General features: G+C 37.7%; 1 protein-coding gene across 1 annotated transcript in view; it reads left to right on the top strand.

Moving 5' to 3' along the window:
• LOC115466840 (AT-rich interactive domain-containing protein 1B-like) overlaps nt 1–20703 on the top strand; it is a 58847-nt gene that overhangs the window by 6040 nt on the left and 32104 nt on the right. The window contains exons 2-3 of the mRNA XM_030198385.1: nt 14340–14478; nt 19252–19424. Coding sequence (XP_030054245.1) covers nt 14340–14478; nt 19252–19424 — 312 coding nt within the window. The remainder of the gene's footprint in view (nt 1–14339; nt 14479–19251; nt 19425–20703) is intronic.

Here is a 20703-nt window from a genome sequence, read left to right as displayed (position 1 = left end):
AAATCAAAGGCACCGCGATGGGTGCAACATTCGCACCATCCATAGCCAATCTTTATGTAGCTCATTTTGAAGAAAAATTTATTGTAAAGAATAGATATATAGACCATATATACATTTGGAAGAGATATATTGATGATATTTTCATGATCTGGAAAAGGAACAGAAATGGAGTTAAAAGAATTTTACAACTGGTTAAACACCCGAGATGTAAATTTAAAATTTCAAATACATTTCGATAAAAGAAGAATTCCCTTCCTAGATATCAATAAGTATAATGCAAAATAGATTCATACTGACATTACCGTAAACCTACAGATGTCAATAATTTCTACATTACAAAAGTGTCACAGTAGGAGTTTGAAAGCCAACCTACCTTATAGTCAATTCCTACGTCTGAGACGCCTTTGCTCAGAGCCAAGAACATATGCACTTAGATCTAGAGATATGTCTAGTCGGTTTAAAGAAAAGGGATATCCCCTAAAATGCATAGAGATGGCTTTCACAAGGCATCCGATAGTTCGAGAGAAAGTATTGTTAAATCCAATTCAGAGAAAAAATGAGAATAAATAGTTTGCACACTACCGTTTACCAGTATGTCTAGTTCTATAGTTAACATTATCAAAAGACATTGGCACTTATTGGAAAATTTAGAAGTATTTCAACAAAAGAAAGTGATAGTTGCATAAATGCGAGAACACAATTTAAAGGATTTTTTAGTTCCATCCACATTACCTGGTACAGACATTGCATTAAATAAGCTACCACCTGGCCACTTTCCCTGTGGTGGATGTTCAGTGTGCAATGTCAATATTAAAACTAGAAGTCTCCATATACCATCAGCAAATAAAGATATTCAATTACAACATTTCTCTAACTGTAAAACAAGTAATGTTGTATATATTTGCCATGTGCCCCTGTAAATTGGTATATGTAGGTAAAACCAAAAGGAAATTAAAGTTAGAATCATTGAACACAGAAGTGCAATGAATCGTAAATTAATAGAAAAACCTTGGTACAACACTCAATAGCATTAGGCCATAAATTTGAGGATTATAGGTTTTGTGCAATCTATGTATATAAAAATAAATGGAGAGGTGGACCAATTGATATTCACTTATTACGAAAGAGCAAGAATTTATTTTTGAATTCAACACACCTTCATCCATATGGTCTAAATGCTGAAACAGATCTTTCTGTATTTTTATGATTATTAATATGCACAAGACATCCATCTTATCTGTTTTTTAACAACTCCCCATTTTTTGATTAGTATGGGGGGGTCTAGTTACCACCCTCTTCTTAATGGCTTTATATATTTTTTGCATACATAATAATTTTATATTATTATTTTTTGTACAAATATACAAACATATCTTTATTTATTAAAGCCATTATAGCAGCAAATCTAACTTCTTTCTCTTTTTTCTCTTTTTTTTCTCATTATTTTCTGGCCCCTCTGTTTGCCACCAATAGATCTTATGACACTCATAGGTTTGTCTGAGTGCAGTCTCTCTCGGCGGTATTCTGGCGATTTTTTTGACCTTTGACCTTTTATTTTAATTAATCTTTTTACATTCTGTTGTTTTACATTCTGATGCATTTACATGGCAAAACAGTTTTGTTTTTAATTTCACCTAAAGGTCTTTGCTAGTAACCTTTTTTAACTAGTGTTTTTTTATCTCACATCGAGGTTTCCTAAAGACTAAGTGACGTCACTCTGAACCATAACAAGCCTATGTAGTTTATTCGGCAAAAAATATATATCCCTCTTGCAGATTCATTTCTTTTCCCTCTTTTATTCACGCACATATTTTTATATCACTTTTTGGTAATTTTTGTAGTATCGAAGCACTTTGACCCTTTCTTCCTTCTTTTTAATCACTTCCGGTTTTGATCACAGCGTTTTTTTCGGCACTCTGGGAGATAAGTGACTGTTCGATTGATCGTATGTAAGTTTTTAGCTAAAATCTGTTATATATACATTTTCGTCATTTGATTTATTGTTACTAATGGTCCCTGCTAGGCAGTAGATATAATGAGATGTATGTATTTTGTTTTTTTCCGTCGTATTTGTATATTTATCGGCACAGCGCTTTCATTCATACTAAGCTTATGAGTGACACAACGATTAGTAACGCCATTCAGGAGACATTGTAAATTTATTCTTTTTTCACTCACACACATATTATAATTATGACACTTTGACTTTTTCGATTTTGGTCCCAGCGGTTTAGGCAAGCTGGGAGATAAGTGGCGATTGATTGATTACATGCAAATCTCTAGCGAATTTTGCTATATATTTTGCCATATTTCTGTCGTTAGATTTGTCTTTTTATCTCTATATCGTTACTCCTGCATGTCTACAAACTTATGAGTGATACTATTCCATGCAGGCTATTGATCATTTGTTTCAATATCTCTGGGAGAGTCATTTTTTTCAAGATATCAACTGCATATGTGAGTCCTTTTTCTTTTTTGCACTTTTCAATCAATTTTTTATTTTATGAGCTGATGATTTTCATGCTATCACTATTGCTCTCATTTATTTTTCATTTTTCAGTATATTACAGTTGCTTTTATCATCTTACTCCTCCTTTGATAGTGGAGAAACATTGAATAGGTGGGTGTCTTATGCATTCCATTCAGTTCTTGTTTGTATTTACACGCATAACAGAATTATGATAGTATTATTGGGAACATTGATTCTAAAAATACATTGTTTTGACTTTTTAATGTGATATTTTACTATATATATATATGTATATTTTGATTTATGTGATATTTTACCATATATATATATATATGTATGTTTTGATTTACCTGTTCTTTCATATATATGTTAATTCTGTGGGATTTAGATTGAATTTTTTAATTTTAATTTCAATTTTATGTTCTGATTATTTATTATTTATTATATATTATTTTGTTTTGTAGCCCCTGAAGCAGCCCAGTAGGGCGAAACACGGCCTGTGTCGGGCTATTGTATGCATATTTAACATATTATTAAAATCACTTTTTATCCATCAACGATCTGCTTTGTATATTTTCATCTTGGAGTTTGCAGATCATCTGCCTCTTTGTTTCCTTGGTCCCACTCCTCTAATTTGTTCATTTTAATTACACCTTCATTACTGAATACTAATACTGCCTGATCTCATTATGTTATGCTTTATCCATTTATCTACTTCTAATCCTACATGATATTCTTATGCACCTTATTTGTAACAATATCTGAAATTCTTATTCCATTAATGTGATCATCTTTATAACATATTGTAAGCCACATTGAGCCTGCAAATAGGTGGGAAAATGTGGGATACAAATGCAGCAAATAAATAAATAAATAAATGTGGTGATAACCAGGGTGACACCGCTGTAGAACAGCATTTTGCCAGACCAGAGCATAGCACTAATGACTTTATGGTGAGAATACTAAAAGGAAATTTCAAAACCATCTAGGAATGTAAAACATTTGAAGTTAAAATGATGAAATATTTGAAACCTACCAGACTGGACTTACAAAGATCTGGGTTTCCTATCACATTATAAACCATAAAATTCTATTACAATATAAACTGTAAAATTATACTGCTTTGTCACCCTCTGATCACCCATCCATCTCTCCCTGTTTCTCACCTACCCCTACCTTCCCCATGAGACTGTCACTGGAATGCTTTTATGTTTCATAGATATATTCTGATATGTGTCATCATTTGCTCATTTCTGATTCAAAGAAGACGGGTTACCTTCGAAAGCTCATTAAAAAAATGTATTAAGTTAGTCCAATTTAAAAAGGTGCCATCTTGTTTTATTTATATTTAATACCTTTAAAAGTAGACTAACACGGCTACCCTACCGCTTGACTGTATCCCATTAAACCATGTGTATGTAAGTGTTCCGTAATGATCATGTTATGATCACTGTTTCCCAGTGGACCCAGCACCATTAACTCTTGTAGTAAGGGGCACATTTTCGAAAGAGAAAAATGTTTAAAAAGTGGCATAAAACAGCATTTAGACTTCCAGTCGCTATTTCAAAATCTATTTTGTAGACGTTATCTATGCAATTCGTCTGCAGTGCATCCAAATCATAAGGAGGCGTAACATAGTAGATGACGGCAGAAAAAGACCTGCACGGTCCATCCAGTCTGCTCAACAAGATAAACTCATATGTGCTACTTTTTGTGTATATGTTACCTTGATTTGTATCTGTCATTTTCAGGGCACTGACCGTATAAGTCTGCCCAGCACTATCCCCGCCTCCCAACCACCAGCCCCGCCTCCCACTACCGGCTCTGCAACCCAATCTCGGCTAAGCTTCTGAGGATCCATTCCCTCGGAACAGGATTCCTTTATGTTTATCCCATGCATGTTTGAATTCCGTTACCGTTTTCCTCTCCACCACCTCCCGTGGGAGAGCATTCCAAGCATCTACCACTCTCTCCTTGAAAAAATACTTCCTGACATTTTTCTTGAGTCTGCCCCCCTTCAATCTCATATCACGCCCTCTAGTTCTACCGCCTTCCCATCTCCGGAAAAGGTTCGTTTGCGGATTAATACCTTTCAGATATTTGAACGTCTGTATCATATCACCCCTGTTTCTCCTTTCCTCCAGGGTATACATGTTTAGGTCCCCAAGTCTCATACGCCTTGTAAAGCAAATCCCATACCATTCTCGTAGCTTTTCCTTGCACTGCTTCAATTCTTTTTACATCCTTAGCAAGATACGGCCTCCAGAACTGAACAAATACTCCAGGTGGGGCCTCACCAACGACTTATACAGGGGCATTAAAACCTCTTTTCTTCTGCTGGTCACTCCCCTCTCTATACAGCCTAGCAACCTTCTACTTACAGCCACCGCCTTGTCACACTGTTTCGTCGCCTTCAGATCCTCAGATACTATCACCCCAAGATCCCTCTCCCCGTCGGTACCTATCAGACTCTCACCGCCTAACACATACGTCTCCCGTGGATTTCTACTCCCTAAGTGCATCACTTTGCATTTCTTCGCATTGAATTTTAATTGCCAAACCTTAGACCATTCTTCTAGCTTCCGTAGGTCCTTTTTCATGTTTTCCACTCCCTCCCGTGTTGCATGTTGGAGGTGGGATTGGGGCATTCCTAACACTTGGGATGTTTTTCTGCCATAATAGAACAAATCAAAAACATCCAGGACTAGACCTGTTTTAATAACAACTAAGCCACAAACAGGTGCCCTAAATGATCAGATGACCACTGGAGGAGTAAAGGGATAACCCCCTCCCACCCCCCAAAGATGTAAAAGAAACTATACATACCAGCCTCTATGACAGCCTCAGATGTTATAGCCAGATCTTTTTGAGCAGCAAGTAGGTTCTTGGAGTAGCCTAGTGGTCAGTGCAGTGCACAGTAGAGCAGGGGACCTTATGGTGGAAAGTGTCAGCCCTCCAAAATTCACCAAAAATCTATGGTACCCACATATAGGTGACACCTGCAGGGCTATTGTAGTGGTATACAATTGGGTATAGTAGGTTTATAGTGGGTTTTGGAGGGCTCATCATACAATATAAAAGGGTAACAGTGAGATGTGTTCCAAGGTTTTATGTGATGTCCACTGCAGTGCACCCTAGGCTCCCCCACTACTCTGCTGGGATGTCTGTGTGGCCAGTCTACTAAGAATGCTGGCTCCTCCTACATCCGAATGGCTTGATTTTGTGCGTTTTTCACTTGGATTTTTTTCCGAAAATGGACCAAAAAGATAAACATATAGAGCACAAAAACATCTGATCAAGTGGCCATAAAAAGAAACAAAATGGTATTCGCCACTTGGATTCTGGACATTTTGATATGAAAGGGGAGGTGCTACTTTTTGGAGATTTCAACTTGCCTGATGTGAATTGGAATGTCCCATCGGCAGAATCGGAAAGAAGTAGGGAGGTTGTGAACATCTGTCAAAGTGCCTTGCTCAGACAAATTGTAGCAGAACCCACTAGAGAAGGGTCAACGCTGGATCCTAGTGCTCACAAATTGAGGAAGTGTTTCCAGTATCTGTGTGGGTGCCCACCTATGTAATAGTGATCAGTGCGAATGCACAAAACTCAAAGTACTGGATTTCAGACTTACTGATTTTGGTAAAATGTGCAATACCTGAAGAAGGAACAGATGAAGGTAGGTGAAGGGGAAAATCAGTGGGCCAAGCTGAAAGCTGCTATAAATATGGCAACTGATCTTTACATAAGGAAAGTAAACAAAAACAAGATAAACAGGAAGCCTATATGGTTCTCCAAACAAGTGACTGAAAAAAATAAGAGCAACAGAGGCTTCGTTCAAGAAATGCAGAAGAACACAACAAGAGGATCATGGAAAAGATTATTGGATTAAACTCAAAGAAGCGAAGAGGGAAATACAGCTACCGAAAGCACAAGCGGAAGAAAAAATGGCTTAAAGATGTTAAGAGAGGTGTCTAGACCTTATTCAGATATATTGGTGAAAGGAGAAAATATAGGAATGGAATTGCAAGACTGAAAGATACCGAGACTTGCTATGTGGAGAGTGATAAGGATAAAGCGAACATGCTAAACAATAACTTCTCTTCAGTGTTCACAGAAGAAAATCCTGGAGAAGGACTGCGGTTGGCTGCTGAGGTAATATCTAGGAATGGAGTGGATATTGTGCTGTTCATGCTGTTCATGGAGGAAAGCATTTATAAACAGCTTGAGAATCTGAAAGTGAACAAAGCTTTGGGGCCAGATGGGATACATCCTAGGATACTGAGGGAGCTCAGAGAAATCCTGGTGGGACCTCTTAAAGATTTATTTAATAGAATTTTAGAGACGGGAGAGGTTCCGCTGGATTGGAGATGAGCGGATGTGGTCCCTCTTCACAAAAGCGGAGACAGGGAAAAATTGGGAAATTACAAGCCAGTAAGTCTCGTATCAGTGGTAGGAAAAATAATGGAGTTGCTGCTGAAAGAAAGGATATTTAACTTTCTAGAAGCCAACAGGTTACAGGATCTGAGGTAACATGTCTTTACCAAAGGAAAATCCTGCCAAGTGAATCTTATTGACTTCTTTGACTGGTTGACGAAAGAACTGGTTGAAGGACGTGCACTAGATGTAATCTACTTGGATTCAGCAAAGCCAAGACTCATGAATAAATTAAATGGGCTGAACGTAGGACCCAAAGTAGTGATCTAGATGGGAAACTGGTTGACCAACAGGCGACGGAGGGTGGTGGTAAACGGAATCCACTCAGTGGAAAGGAAGGTGAGTATTGGAGTACCTTGGGGGTTGCTGCTGGGGCTATTTCTGTTTAATTTGTAAGAGATATTGCTGAAGGGTTAGAAGGAAAGGTTTGCCTTTTTGCGGATGACACAAAGATAGCCAATAGAGTGGATACCCTGGAAGGAGTAGAAACCATGAGAAGGGATCTCCAAGTGTTAGAAGAATGGTCAATGGTCTGGCTGTTAAATTTTAATCTTAATCCTGATAGGGGATATATATATTATAGGAGGTACCTAAAACATTAACAACAAACAGTACTCCTGTTCTATATAAATTACAAAATCTTTATTAGTGAAAACAAACCAGTGCATAAAAAGAATTACCAAATAGTATCCCTGCAACTCACTGGCAGTGTGAGTGAGTTACAGGGATACTATTTGGTAATTCTTTTAATGCACTGGTTTGTTTTCACTAATAAAGATTTTGTAATTTATATAGAACAGGAGTACTGTTTGTTGTTAGTTAAATTTTAATAACAAACCTATAACCTCAGAGGAAAATAGTCTATTATCGGAGTACAATCTCTACATCACATAACTCACTTAAAGTACTCCAAAATTAAATAGCATACTTTAATTAACTAATACATATGCTTATATATTCAACAAACAAACGCAATTTCGGCGGAACTTACTTCCACTCACCACACTCTCTGGTTCGCTCACAAGCAAAATAATCTCATTAATACATCACTATACAAGGAACATGATAATGATTATACTAAAGGTGCCATCAAGTAGTCTCTATTGGCTCAAATAAATTTATAAACTGTATTTGCTATGCAGTCAGTTCACCTAAGGTTCCTGGATCATTTTCGCCGGCCTCTTACACAAAGATGGTCACGATTTAATGATGTCAAAAGCCCAATGTTTTTTGCATAGAGTGGGTGGTAGATATTTGGAATGCCCTCCTGTGGGAGGTGGGGGAGATGAAAACGGTAACAGAATTCAAAAATGCATGGAATAAACACAAAGGAATCCTGTTTAGAAGGAATGGATCCACAGAAGCTTAGCGGAGATTGGGTGGCAACACTGGTAATTGAGAAGCAAAACTAGTGCTGGCCAGATTTCTGCAGTCTGTGCCCTGAAAATGACAAGGACAAATCAAGATATCACATACAATGAGATTATCTTGTTGGGCAGACTGGATGGACCGTACAGGACTTTATCAGCTGGAAGGACTAGGGCTTATTCAATGAGACTGCTGTTTTTGCGGATTGAGCTTCCTGAATTTTGTGCCACAAAAGAATCTATCTGTACTTTAGTAAGGGGGTTAAGGCGTGGTTATGTGGACAGGCTTAAGGTTGATTTGATTTGATGTTGTAGTGAAGATGGTCTATTTGTAGAAATATTTTTTGTGGTGTGTGTGTGTTCAAATAGTTTTTATTGAAATTTTTATAAAAAGAAACAATACAAAACAATCAAAACAAGTGATATGCTATATCCACAAAAACATCAGAAGGAAACAGCATCCCAGTACCATGCTGTATAAAAATGAACATGTAATATTTCAAGTAGCATCCTATTAAGTAGAACAGAATTGAGCTAAAGGACCCCATATAGCAGTATGTTTAGTGACAGTCGTATTTCTTTCAGCCAACACCAATTCATATTTGAAAGTAGAACAGACAGAACACCACCAGAAGGTCGAATTAACCTTACTATTATCCTTCTAAGCAGCTGCTATAGATTTTAAGAAGACAAGAGCCAAAAGAATATCACGGAGTTTGGAATGGTCTGGGGACAAGGAATGGGAAAAACCAGGGGACCGAAAATGACAATTTTGTAGGATAAGGGTACAGAGCATGTAAAAATCATAGAAATGTAGTTCCAAACTTCTTGCCAGAACAAATTCAAACAAGGACAAGAAAAAATGAAGTGTTCAAGTGTACCAAAATCAGCCTTACAAGACCAGCATCTGTTAGACAAAGAAACATTTATTCTATTTTGCCTAACAAGGGGTTCCAAAAGGCACTGTTCATAAGGAAACATATAGTTCGTAAGGTTGCAGCTAAGGAGAGAGGTTTATTAACAGACCAAAAATAAACCCATTGAGTATTTGTAAGATGTAACCCTGTGTAAGATGACCACAAAGATTATAAAGTCAATCAAGACTGAGGTGTTGAAGAATTAAGTAATTTATAAAGTTTGGATGCACTTTTTCCCAAAGTGAATGCCTCTACTAACACTTGGGGAAATATCTGGTTTAATAGATAAGGACTTCAAAAAGGCTATAGCAGGTAAGACAGAAGAACGTAACTATAAGTATTGAAAAAATTGAGAATGAGGTAATTGAAATCTATCATGTAAGAAAGCAAATGAGGCAAAATGCCCATCATTGACAACATCGTTAAGAATAAAAATGCCACATGTAACCCAATCAAGCCCAAAAAATTGGTTTATGTTTAATACAGAAGAGAGGATTATTCCATAAGGGAGCCTGCAGCGAATTATTTATAGAGTATTTAAGGAACTACCTAAGTTCTTAATCGCAGATAATGTACTATCAAATATATCAAAAGTGCAATCAGGTGGGGAGATAACCGAACCCAGGTGTGAAGATAATGAGAAGGGGCCAGCTAAAGCAACCTCTAAGAGGAGCCAAGTCAGTGGATTAGGCAAAGTATCCCCAGCCAACCATCATGCTGCAACATGTGATGATAAGGCATGGTTATAATTCACAAAGTTAGGAAAATTGAGTCCACTGGAGGATGTGGGGGCTTTCAATTTAGCAAGGACAATCTGTGAGATTTTATTATTCCACAAAAAAATTGGATAAAATTTTATCTATATTACAGTAAAATCCTAAAGGTAACATAAAAGGAAGCATAGAAATAGAGAATGTGAGGTACAAGAACCACTTTTAGAGTTTCCACTAGGATAAATACAATAGAGACCACTTCATACACGTGGATTTTAGTTGTTGAATAACACAAGATGTGTTAATATCAACAGTTTCTTCTATGGATGCTGTAAAGGTAAGGCCCAAGTATTTAAGACTGGATCCACACCAACTAAGGGGAAGAGAAGGAAAATCATCTTGAACACAAAACATATTCAGTGGAAGGACTTCTGTTTTAGACCGATTAATAGTATACCCTGAAAGGGTACCTAATTGTTCAATTAATTGGAATAACTTTGGAATAGACGATTCAGGAGATGAGATGTAGAGGAGCACATCATCCAAACAAGGAACGACCACAAGAGGTGGAGGAACCAAAATTCCTACGTCAGGATGAATGCTGCAAATAACAGAAAAGAGGAGCAGGATGATCTGGCCTTTGCAATAACCCAGGGAGACATATAAAGGTAAAGTCTTTATTAGGGAACATCAAATGACTCGACACAGCAGCTGTGTTTTGGCGCTTATGCGCCTGCCTCAGGAGTCTAAAAAACATACACAAATAATATACTATAATATGAAATATAAACATTATGAATCAAAATACACACATTTAAATGTACACAAATAATAAACATAAATATAAAATTTTCCATAAAAATAAAATGTGACTGTAATAAAAGACTTAAGATAGCAAATCAAATACAGTGAGATGAAATATACTACACAAAATCTCCGAGAAGATTGAGGAACAGAATTCTTTAAATGTTAAGAATAACCAATTTGCATGTAGACATGCTCCTATAGCATGTGTCATAACTTATAGGTTGTGCTCAGGGTCACTGACCTTAGGAGGTTCCAAGGTGTATAAAAATGAAAACTAAGCTTTCTTATACAATCTGGTGATTGGTTGTCAAATCACTGCAAAGGAACATTAAAAAAAATTTAAAAAATAAGAATAAAAATAGTAGTATGATTTTACACATCAAAAAACATCCTATATTATGAATAAAATAAATAATCTCAAAAAAGGAATAGCATGGTATAAAACAAGGAGTCGAATTAAAAAAAAAACGCAAAAGTAAAAACTGGAGGTCTCTATTGTACTCATGATTAAGTAAAACATAAGTTTAGTGTGGACAACGGACAAAGGAACTAAGAACGCATCAAAAATTGAAAGCAAGCTTGGTGATCACCTCTTTCATTAAAAAGAGAGTAAATCTGGACATAAAACCCAAAAACTTAACAGCGCATAAAAAAACTGGAGAGCAAACTCATCAGTAATGTTTATCAGGTCGAAGCTGACCAATGACGGAAAAAATATGCTGCTTCAGGACCATGAGGTTTAGTGATAAGAAAAATCCTTACGCATAAATATAGAACAAACACACACTCAAATAACTGTTTACCGAAAAAAATGTAATAAAAAAAATATATAATATAATAATAAAATAGCACACAAAAAACGAAAGAGCTGGCTCATTGGTAACGTTTATTTAGTCAAAGCTGACCAATCTAAGAACAACAAGCAGAAAAACTATGCTGCTTCAGGATAATAAGGCTTAGTGATTAGAAATAACCTTACGTGAGAATCTAGAAAGGGCGCACACTCAGGTAACTGTATATTGTGTATGTAAATGCCTAACTAATCCTAAGCGCTCCATCATTTACATATGCAGAGAGTTTGACAGTCTGAGCAGCAGTGTTAGAATATCAGTAGACTGTCTGATAGAAATAAGAAAAGGTTCTAGTTCCAATTTAAAAGTAAAGGGTAGAGATGGCATCCCTGCCTTGTACCGCTAGTCAAGGTAAAAGGAGGAGACCGGATGTTATTGACATAGACACAAGCAGTAGGGTTAGAATAAAGTGTGTGAACCATGTTAATGAAAAAGTCATCAAGTTGAAACCATTGTAACACAGGGAAAAGAAATTTCCACTCAATGTAGTCAAAAGTCTTCTCGGCAATCTAGAGAGATGGCACATGCCGAACTCTCCAGATGCTGAGCAGCCTGGATCACATGATAGAAAACCCTAGTATTGTCCGCCGACAATCTGCCTCTTAAAACCAGTCTGTGTAAGGTGAATCAAGTATGGAATCACCTTAGCCAGTCTGCAGTGATTTTCACATAGATCTTACAGTCATAATTTAAAAAAGAGATTGGGCTGTAATTGTTCATTTGCAAGGGATTCCCAGGTTTTTCAAGCGCTAAGAATGATTTCCATTTTAATGCAGTATCCTTGGAGAAATTAGGAGTGATAGAAATGGTATAATCCTTCCATTTTTTATTTGACCCTTGCATTATGCTGCTTGCAGAATAGTCTGAGTCTGTTGAAAACGTAAAATCTTCATTATGACCGGCCTGAGATATTTCTGGTTTGGATTAGCCCAGGAACAGATTGGATGAGCTCTTTCAAATTCGAAAGAGCACTCAAATAAGTTGTAGGAGAAAAGGCACAAAGGATTCAAAAAATGTAGCTGCATCTGTGCCTTTACTGCCTTCAGGGAGCCTCAGAAGATGGATGTTATTTTGCTGTTGTCTAGTAATCGCATCTTCCATTGCGGCCTTTAAGTCAGATGCCATTTTATGAGTACATTTGCACAGCACGTGGCCATCCATAAACTACTAACGTGCCTCTGCTTCTTTCATTTGGGGTATATCGACCTGGATAGCTTTAATTGAGACATTATTCTTAGTAAGTAGCGCTGTTATGTGCGACAATTGGGCCGTGATATCCAGCAGATCCTGTTTGTGCTCAACGCCAATTACAGTGATGTTCGTGTCTTTACAGGGGAAGGTCGGGTCAGATTTGCGGCGTTTTTTGAGTCCCCTGAGAAGGCTGCCTGAATTTTACTTTGCCTGGAAGGGGACTTACTCCCACGAATATTGCAGCCAAAGAAAAAGTAAATAGTGTACATGGTCCTTAAATTAGGATGAAAGGATGCATGCTGCCATTCTGTTCCTGCGCTCGTGCCCCCCCCCCCCCTTCTAGAAATAAGTTTTTAATAGTTGCTGCATTTTATATGATCTGCTGTATTCTGTCATTCCTTCAAGTTTTTGTTATAGAGGCGATTCATAAGGGTTAATAATCCTCAAATGTACCAATGTAAAGTTGTAAAGGGATGTTATTGGTCAAAACAATTTTGCTTCATCTGTGTATGTACACGAGTCTTATACTCAGTAAATCACAACTTCTTGGATGCTTGGTGTTGCCAGCTAATATTGGAGCATTGGATAGCACTGCTAGGAAATGATGACTGACAGTAGATCCTGTTAGCTTGATCCTTCCAGAAGTGGCATTTTCACTTTCGTCCAGAGTCGGATTACCCATATTGCTGTTGTTTATTTTGTGAGCAGAGTTCTTGATTATGAGCCTGTCGACCATTCAAAATCATTGAGAAAAGCAAATCTCACAATCCTTTCTTTCTAATTATGGCCCTGTTTGGACTCTGCACCTGTTGCATTCCAGGAGATTGATTCTTAACTATTGATCCCTGCTCTTTGATTGTTTGTAAACAGGGATCATCACTTCAAACAAAAACTGCCACTAAGGAGACTATTGCTGTTAGCATTCGAGAATCCAGTTTTTAAATACGTCATTAAGTTTGAATTTTTTTTTAAATTGTAGTTCAGCTGTGAGATTGTCAATTTGTTACTATCATAGGCATTGGAAAGGGGGGAGCAGTAGGTGCCACAGCACCGCAACAGATTTCCTTTCCTCTCTCTGCCATGAAGTGTATGGCTTCTTACCTCCCTATAATCAGCATTATAGAAGAAGCATCACAGCTGACAGGCATGGAGGCCTTAAGCTTCAGCCCATTCTAAAGGCTTGCCATCGTCAACCCCCTCTGAAACAGGAAGGTCAAGGGGGCTGGGAGCTAGCAGCCTTTAGTGTGCCTGGATGCTCAAGGCCCCACTCTGGTCAGCCACAATGCATCTTCTGTAAGTAGCATTGCTGCCCTGAGGAAGGGGACACTATGTGGGGGGGGGGGGAGAGGTGGAAGGAAAGAGAGATATTGAGAGATAGGGAGGGAGAGAGATTCTAGAGGCCATGGGGTTTGGGGCAGAGCTTGAAGCCCCCAAACGAAAAGGTGTTCCGCTGCCCCCTGGTTGCTGTGGGTTGAAACTCACTGGTGTCTCCCTATTGTTTAATTTTTTTTTATTTTTGTCCCCCAACAGCCTTTAGGTTACTTGCAAACTTAAATCTTTTTCCTGTTTATCTTTTTCTTCCCTCCAAGCTAATTCTGGCTCCTTGCAAGGTTCACAGACTCCCCAGTCCACTGGCAGTAATTCCATGGCTGAAATGCCAATCGATCTCAAGCCTCCAACGCCGGCATCCACACCTCATGGACAGATGCAGCCCATGCCAGGTAGCAGGTATGCACAATATTTATTATTACAATTCTTCTCTGACTTATCTACCAACCTACCAATATACATGAAATGTCGCGAAGAGCAGATTCAAGCACCATCATGATAAAGAGATCATGCTTTACTGGGATCTGTATAGAAATCACAATGTTAAAGAGCTGAAAAGTGCAAAATAGTGAGGACATTGGTACTGTTCCTTCTTCTACTTCCTTCTACTGGAAGTACAAAAAGGTCGACTAAAGTAAAGAGGATGGAAAGTTATGTTGATGTCTAATATGTAACAAGGATAAGAAGTGGGTGGAGGCTTTGGGAGTAGCATGTTTCGTGAAAGACTTGAGTCTGCATGGGATGGTGCAGGTACTTTACTTTTACTTTAGTTTACACTGGACTTATTTCCCACTAACACTATTATGGGTCACAACAGTCAAGAGTAAACCATATGTTCAGATAGTACAAATCAGTTGCATTTACAAATATAATAAACATAAATAAGTTTAAAAAAAAAATTTGTGCTGCCTTTTCCATCACATTACATCAGTCTGTCCCAAAAACCTCTACAACCCCCAGGTTTTCTTTCTGTTAAATCAGAGGTGAATTTTCTGATGAGGCAAAGGGATATACCCTTCAAGACACTGGCTGTCATTAGATCATCACCAAATAAAAGAAGGACAAGACTATACGAAGATATTAAATGAATTATTTCCTTTAATCTTTACTGGGAAAGATGTAAGAGAGTTATCTGTGCCAAAAAAGACAATTAAACGTGATGATTCGGAGAAACTGAAACAAATTTCATTGAACCTTGAAAATGTAATAGGCCAAATTGATAAGCTGCAGCAAATCACCTGGACCAGTTAGTTGACACCATAGAATACTGAAAAAAGAACCACTCAAAAATTAAATTGTAGTAATTTGTAACCTATCATTTAAAATTGTTTAAGGCAGTAGTTCTCAAGCCTGTCCTAGGGGACCATCAGCCAGTCGGGTTTTCAGGATGTCCCTAGTGAATATTCATGAGAGAGCTTTGAATATAATGGAGGTTGACAGGCATGCAAATCTGTCTCATGCATATAATCCTGACAACCCAACTGGATGGTGGTTCTCTAGGACAGATTTGAGAAGCACTGGTGTATGGTACCTGAAGATAGGAGGGTGGACAGCGCAATGCCAGTTTTTTTTTTTAGAAAAATTACAAACCAGTGAGCTTAATGTCAGTGCTAGGCAAAATGACAAAAATTATTAAAAAGAACAAAATTACTGAACGTATAAATAGATATTGTCTATTGGGACAGAATCAGCATGTATTTAGCCAAGAGTAGTCTTGCCTCATCAAACTTCTATTTTTTGAAGTTATGAATGTGGATAAAGATGAGCCAGTCGATATGATGTATCTGATTTTCAGACATCTTTTGATAGTTGGTTATGAGAGACTCTGGAAGAAATTAAAAAGCTATGGGATTCAAATCCATGATCTCTTGTGGCCTGAGAACTGGTTTAAAGATAGAAATCAGAGAGTAGGGTTAAATGGCCAATTCTTTCAATGGAGGAAGGTGAATAATGATGTACCATAGAAATCTGTACTGAGGCTGGTACTTTTTTACATATTTATAAATGATCTTGAAATGGGAATGATGAATGAAGTGAAAAGATTTGCAGACAGAAAATTAAAGTAAATCTATTACAGAATTGCTGAAGAAGAAGAGTTCATGTTTTAGATCTAAACCCCATTGGAATGTTGTGGCAAGACAAAGGGGTCATTTACTAAGGTGTGCCGAAAAATAAGCTGTGCTAGTGTAGGCGCGAGTTTTAGGCGTGCGCAGATCTATTTTTCAGCGTTCCTGTAAAAAAAGGCCTTTTTAAAATTTTTGCCAAAAATGGACATGCAGCAAAATAAAAATTGGCGCGTGTCCATTTTGAGTCTGAGACCTTACCACCAGCCATTGACTTAGCGATAAGGTCTGATGCGGTAACCATGCGGTGATCATCTACACACATAGAATGACGATTACTGCCTGGTTTCCGCCACATGCAGGAAAATAAAAATTATTTTCTGGCACACGTAGCAGACGCACATAAAATAAACAAAATTATCGCCCAGGCCCTCCAAATAGGCGCACGTTGGGCACGCTTAGGCGCCAACGCAGCTTAGTAAAAGGACCCCAAAGAGCTACTCATGCAAGAGAGCCCTCAAATGACACAGAGGTGAAACAGTTCTCTATTGAAGAATAGGCTAAAATTTCTTAAGGGTGGAAGACTGATCAGCAGTTAAAATGTTAGTTAAAGTTACTGCTACTTGAGAAGGTGCCACCAGTTAGGGAATGAAATGATCAGAAACTTTTTCACTTAAGGATACTGAATCAGACCAAGGATCCATCTAGCCCAGTATCCTGTTTCCAACAGAGGCCAGTCCAGGTCACAAGTACCTGGTAGTGTCCCAAAAAGTAACGGGATTCAATTCTATTTAACCTCAGGCATAAGCAGTGGCCTTCCGCAGGTCTGCCTTCATAATGGTTTATGCACTTTTCTCCAGGAATTTGTTCATATTGTTTTTAAACCCGGTTATATTAACTGCTTATACCACTTGCTAAAGCAATTAGTTCCAGAGCTTAAGTATTTGTTGAGTGAAAAATATTTTCTCCTGACTGTTTTAAATGTGCTACTATGGAATGTCCCCTAGTCTTTGTACTTTTTGAAAGAGTAAACAATTGATTCATAATTTTCCTGTTCCACTCCATTCAGGATTTTATAGACCTCTGACATATCGCCCCTCAGCCATGATAAGTACAGAAGTGTACATAAGTAACATAATAGTTGACGGCAGACTGGTCCATCCAGTCTGCCCAACAAGATAAACTCATATGTGCTACTTTATATGTATACCTGACCTTGATTTATCCTTGCCATTTTCGGGGCATAGACTGTAGAAGTCTGCCCAGGACTTGCCCCGCCTCCCAACCACCGGTGCTGCCACCCAATGTCCGCTAAGTATTGCCACACTGGGACAGACCAAAAGTCCATCAAGCCCAGCATCCTGTTTCCAACAGTGGTCAAGCCAGGTCACAAATACCTGGCAAGATCCGAAAAAAGTTCAATACATTTTAAGCTGCTTCTCAAAGTTGAAGAGCTCTAAACTCTTTAGCCTTTCCTTATATGAGTTGTTCGATATTTTCAATCATTTTGGTCACAGTTCTTTGTACCTTTTTCATTACCACAACATCTTTTCTTTTTTTTTTTTTTAAGAGATGTGGCAACTAGAATTGCACACAGTACTCAATATACAGTTTCATCATGGAGCAATAGAGAATCATTATGATATTTTTTGTTTTATTCTCGATTCCTTTCCTAATAATTCCTAACGTTCTGTTTGCTTTTTTTTTTTTTTTTTTGCGTCAGCTGCACACTGAGCAAAAGATCCAACGTATTGTCCACAATGACACCTAAATCATTTTCTTCAGGGCTCACTCCAAATATAGAACCTAGTATCCTGTAGCTATAATTTGGTTTATTCTTCCCAGTGTGCATCACTTCATAGTTGTCCACATTACATTTCATCTGCCACTTGAATGCCCAGAATTCCAGCCTCCCAAGGTCCTCCTGCAATTTCACACAGTCTACATTTGATTTCTCAACTTTGAATAGTTTTACATCATCTGCAATATATTATTGAATAATCTTTTTTTCTAAGTTACTCACTTAGTAGGTTTATCTTTTTCTTTGAGCAGGTTTAAATTAGGATCTAATCATGTTTTGAATTTAAATTGTGCTAAAACACAGACCATCCCAGGGGATTCACAAATCTCTTTCTCAGCACTCTCCCCCAAAGTCTATAAATGGCATTTTAAATTGTGTGCACAAATGTGGGCGCATGCCCTATTTGTGTGCGCAATTTAATTGAATAGCAAGCCAACTAGCACCAATAAATGGGCCCTGACAATTATTGATGCTAATTGGTGTTAATTAAAATTTACATGCATACATTTAGGTGCCGAGATCCACATGTAAAAATTACGCACGAGTCCAGAAAACGGACGTGGCCATGGGAGGGTCATGGGCAGATCATGGACATTCCTTTAATTTATGCACATTGTTATAGAATAAAGGAGATCATGCAGGGATTTATACCAGGGCTTCGTTGGTATAAATGGTTGCGCCTAAAAATAGTCACGGTTCCCAGCGCTAAGTTCTGTTCTATAGCCCCTAACTCTGAGCGTTGTTTATAGAATAGCGCTTTTTTTAGCACTATTTATAGAATTTAGTCCTATGTGTTCACCAAATATAACTTGTACTTAAAATTCTTGTGAAATCAATACAAACAACCATTAAAAACTGCTTTTAAGTATTTGTTGGTTCCATCTCTGATTGAATTATATATTTTCTTATGCACTTCTATATATCTTACAAGGCCTACCAGCATATTACAGTACCTTAAATATACAAAATGATGCTATAAAACTATATTACTGCTATCCTTCCACCTCAAGTACCAGGGAAAATAAATTCTCTTTCTGCAATGGAATAATGTCTCTTGTTTTTTTATCTTATCGCACACCATATAAATCTAAAAAAATAACCACAGTAAATGAGCATGCTTTCAGCTTTTCCCTGAAGAATGGCTATCTATTTGAAAAGTTAAGAATAGCTAGGATGGTTTTTCATCTTAGTTTTTTTCAGGCAATGTAGCGTTCTGTCAGTGAATCCATCAGCTGCATCCTATTCATGTTGCATTATTTAATAATATGATGTTTCTTGTTTCTTTTTTTTTTTTTTTGTTCCCCTTAGAAACAGCTCTGTCAATGTGCAGGATCCCTTTTCTGATGTAAGCGACTCATCATTTCCAAAGCGAAATTCCATGACACCAAATGCACTATACCAACAGGGGATAAATATTCCAGACATGATGGGGAGGATACCTTATGAACCAAACAAGGACCCATTTGGTGGGATGAGGAAAGGTAATAATACTCCTGTGCTTCTGCCCCAAGCAAATCAAGTCATGTCACATGATGCTAGAGGATATAGCGAACACACTCATAATTTTGTGTGTCGCATATTGCAACAAGTAAGAATGCAGTTTATTGCTTCCCATGTAGTTTATTCTATATCTGTTACAAAACTCAGTGGAAACACAGTGAGAGATTTTAGTAGTTAGACAATCTTCATATGTTTCTAGTCTACCCACACAAGCTAAAAAGCACCATCTTCCATGGAACTAACTAGTCTCTGAATAGTTATTCATGTTAGTAGAATTCTGTGCTGTGTATTTGTCCCATTTGCCACTGGGGCTGTAAATATCAGGATGAACAAAAGAAAGGATGGGATGGCATATCTGGGGAAATAGTCCATAAGAAAGGGCTAAAATTCTTAAGCGAGTTGCTGCCGTCTGTGACTATCTGATACACAGCTGCCATTTTGTTTCAGTTCAGGTGTTCTGTTGTTCTCTTTATTTTATTTATAACCCAAATCCCCCCAAGAGGAAATTTACTTTAGAAAACAATCATTTTCTTTCTGTCTGTCCACTTCACTAATAATTCTTGAACCATTCATTCAGTTTCATTAACATTTGACAGTAAAACATCTCAGGTTGGTCAGAATCCATTATGATGTCATTGAGGATTCCAAACTTTGTTTGATATTATTAAACTAAGCAGTTATAAAGTTGCCTTTGTTTAGTTGTTATAGCTGTATACAAATTTCTGTTTTATAAAAGACCATTATCCCCACATTTCCTTGTTTATACAGTCAGCCCTCGATTTAATGGACTAATTGGGTGAGAGAGTGTCCGTAATTGCTGATGGTCCATTGTTTCCGTGAGAAGGCCTAAAAATAAAAGTGCATACAAATAAATAATAAGAAATCTGATAAATGTGTTTATCAGGTGACATCATCCAATAGTGTGGATAAGGGGCCTGGCCTGCTCCTTTCTAAGCATATGTGAGAATTCTTATCATGTGGCTGTTACTTGTCTCCTCAGTCTTATTTTGTTTGTGCTAGCACCTGACCACATACTGTCTTTCTCTCTGCTAACCGTCTTATAGCACTGCTTCTTCCTCTTCTTTCTCATCTCTCCTTTCTGCTTTAACCAAAACAAGCCCTTCAAATCAGGGGAACCGGGTTCGATTCCCACTGCAGCTCCTTGTGACTCTGGGTAAGTCACTTAACAAGTCCACTGCCCCGGGTACAAAACAAGTACCTGTATTTAATATGTAAACTGCTTTGATTGTAATCACAGAA

This window comes from Microcaecilia unicolor, chromosome 3 (assembly GCF_901765095.1).
Source record: "Microcaecilia unicolor chromosome 3, aMicUni1.1, whole genome shotgun sequence".
NCBI classification, from domain to species: domain Eukaryota; kingdom Metazoa; phylum Chordata; class Amphibia; order Gymnophiona; family Siphonopidae; genus Microcaecilia; species Microcaecilia unicolor.
This window is presented reverse-complemented; position numbering and strand designations above follow the sequence as displayed.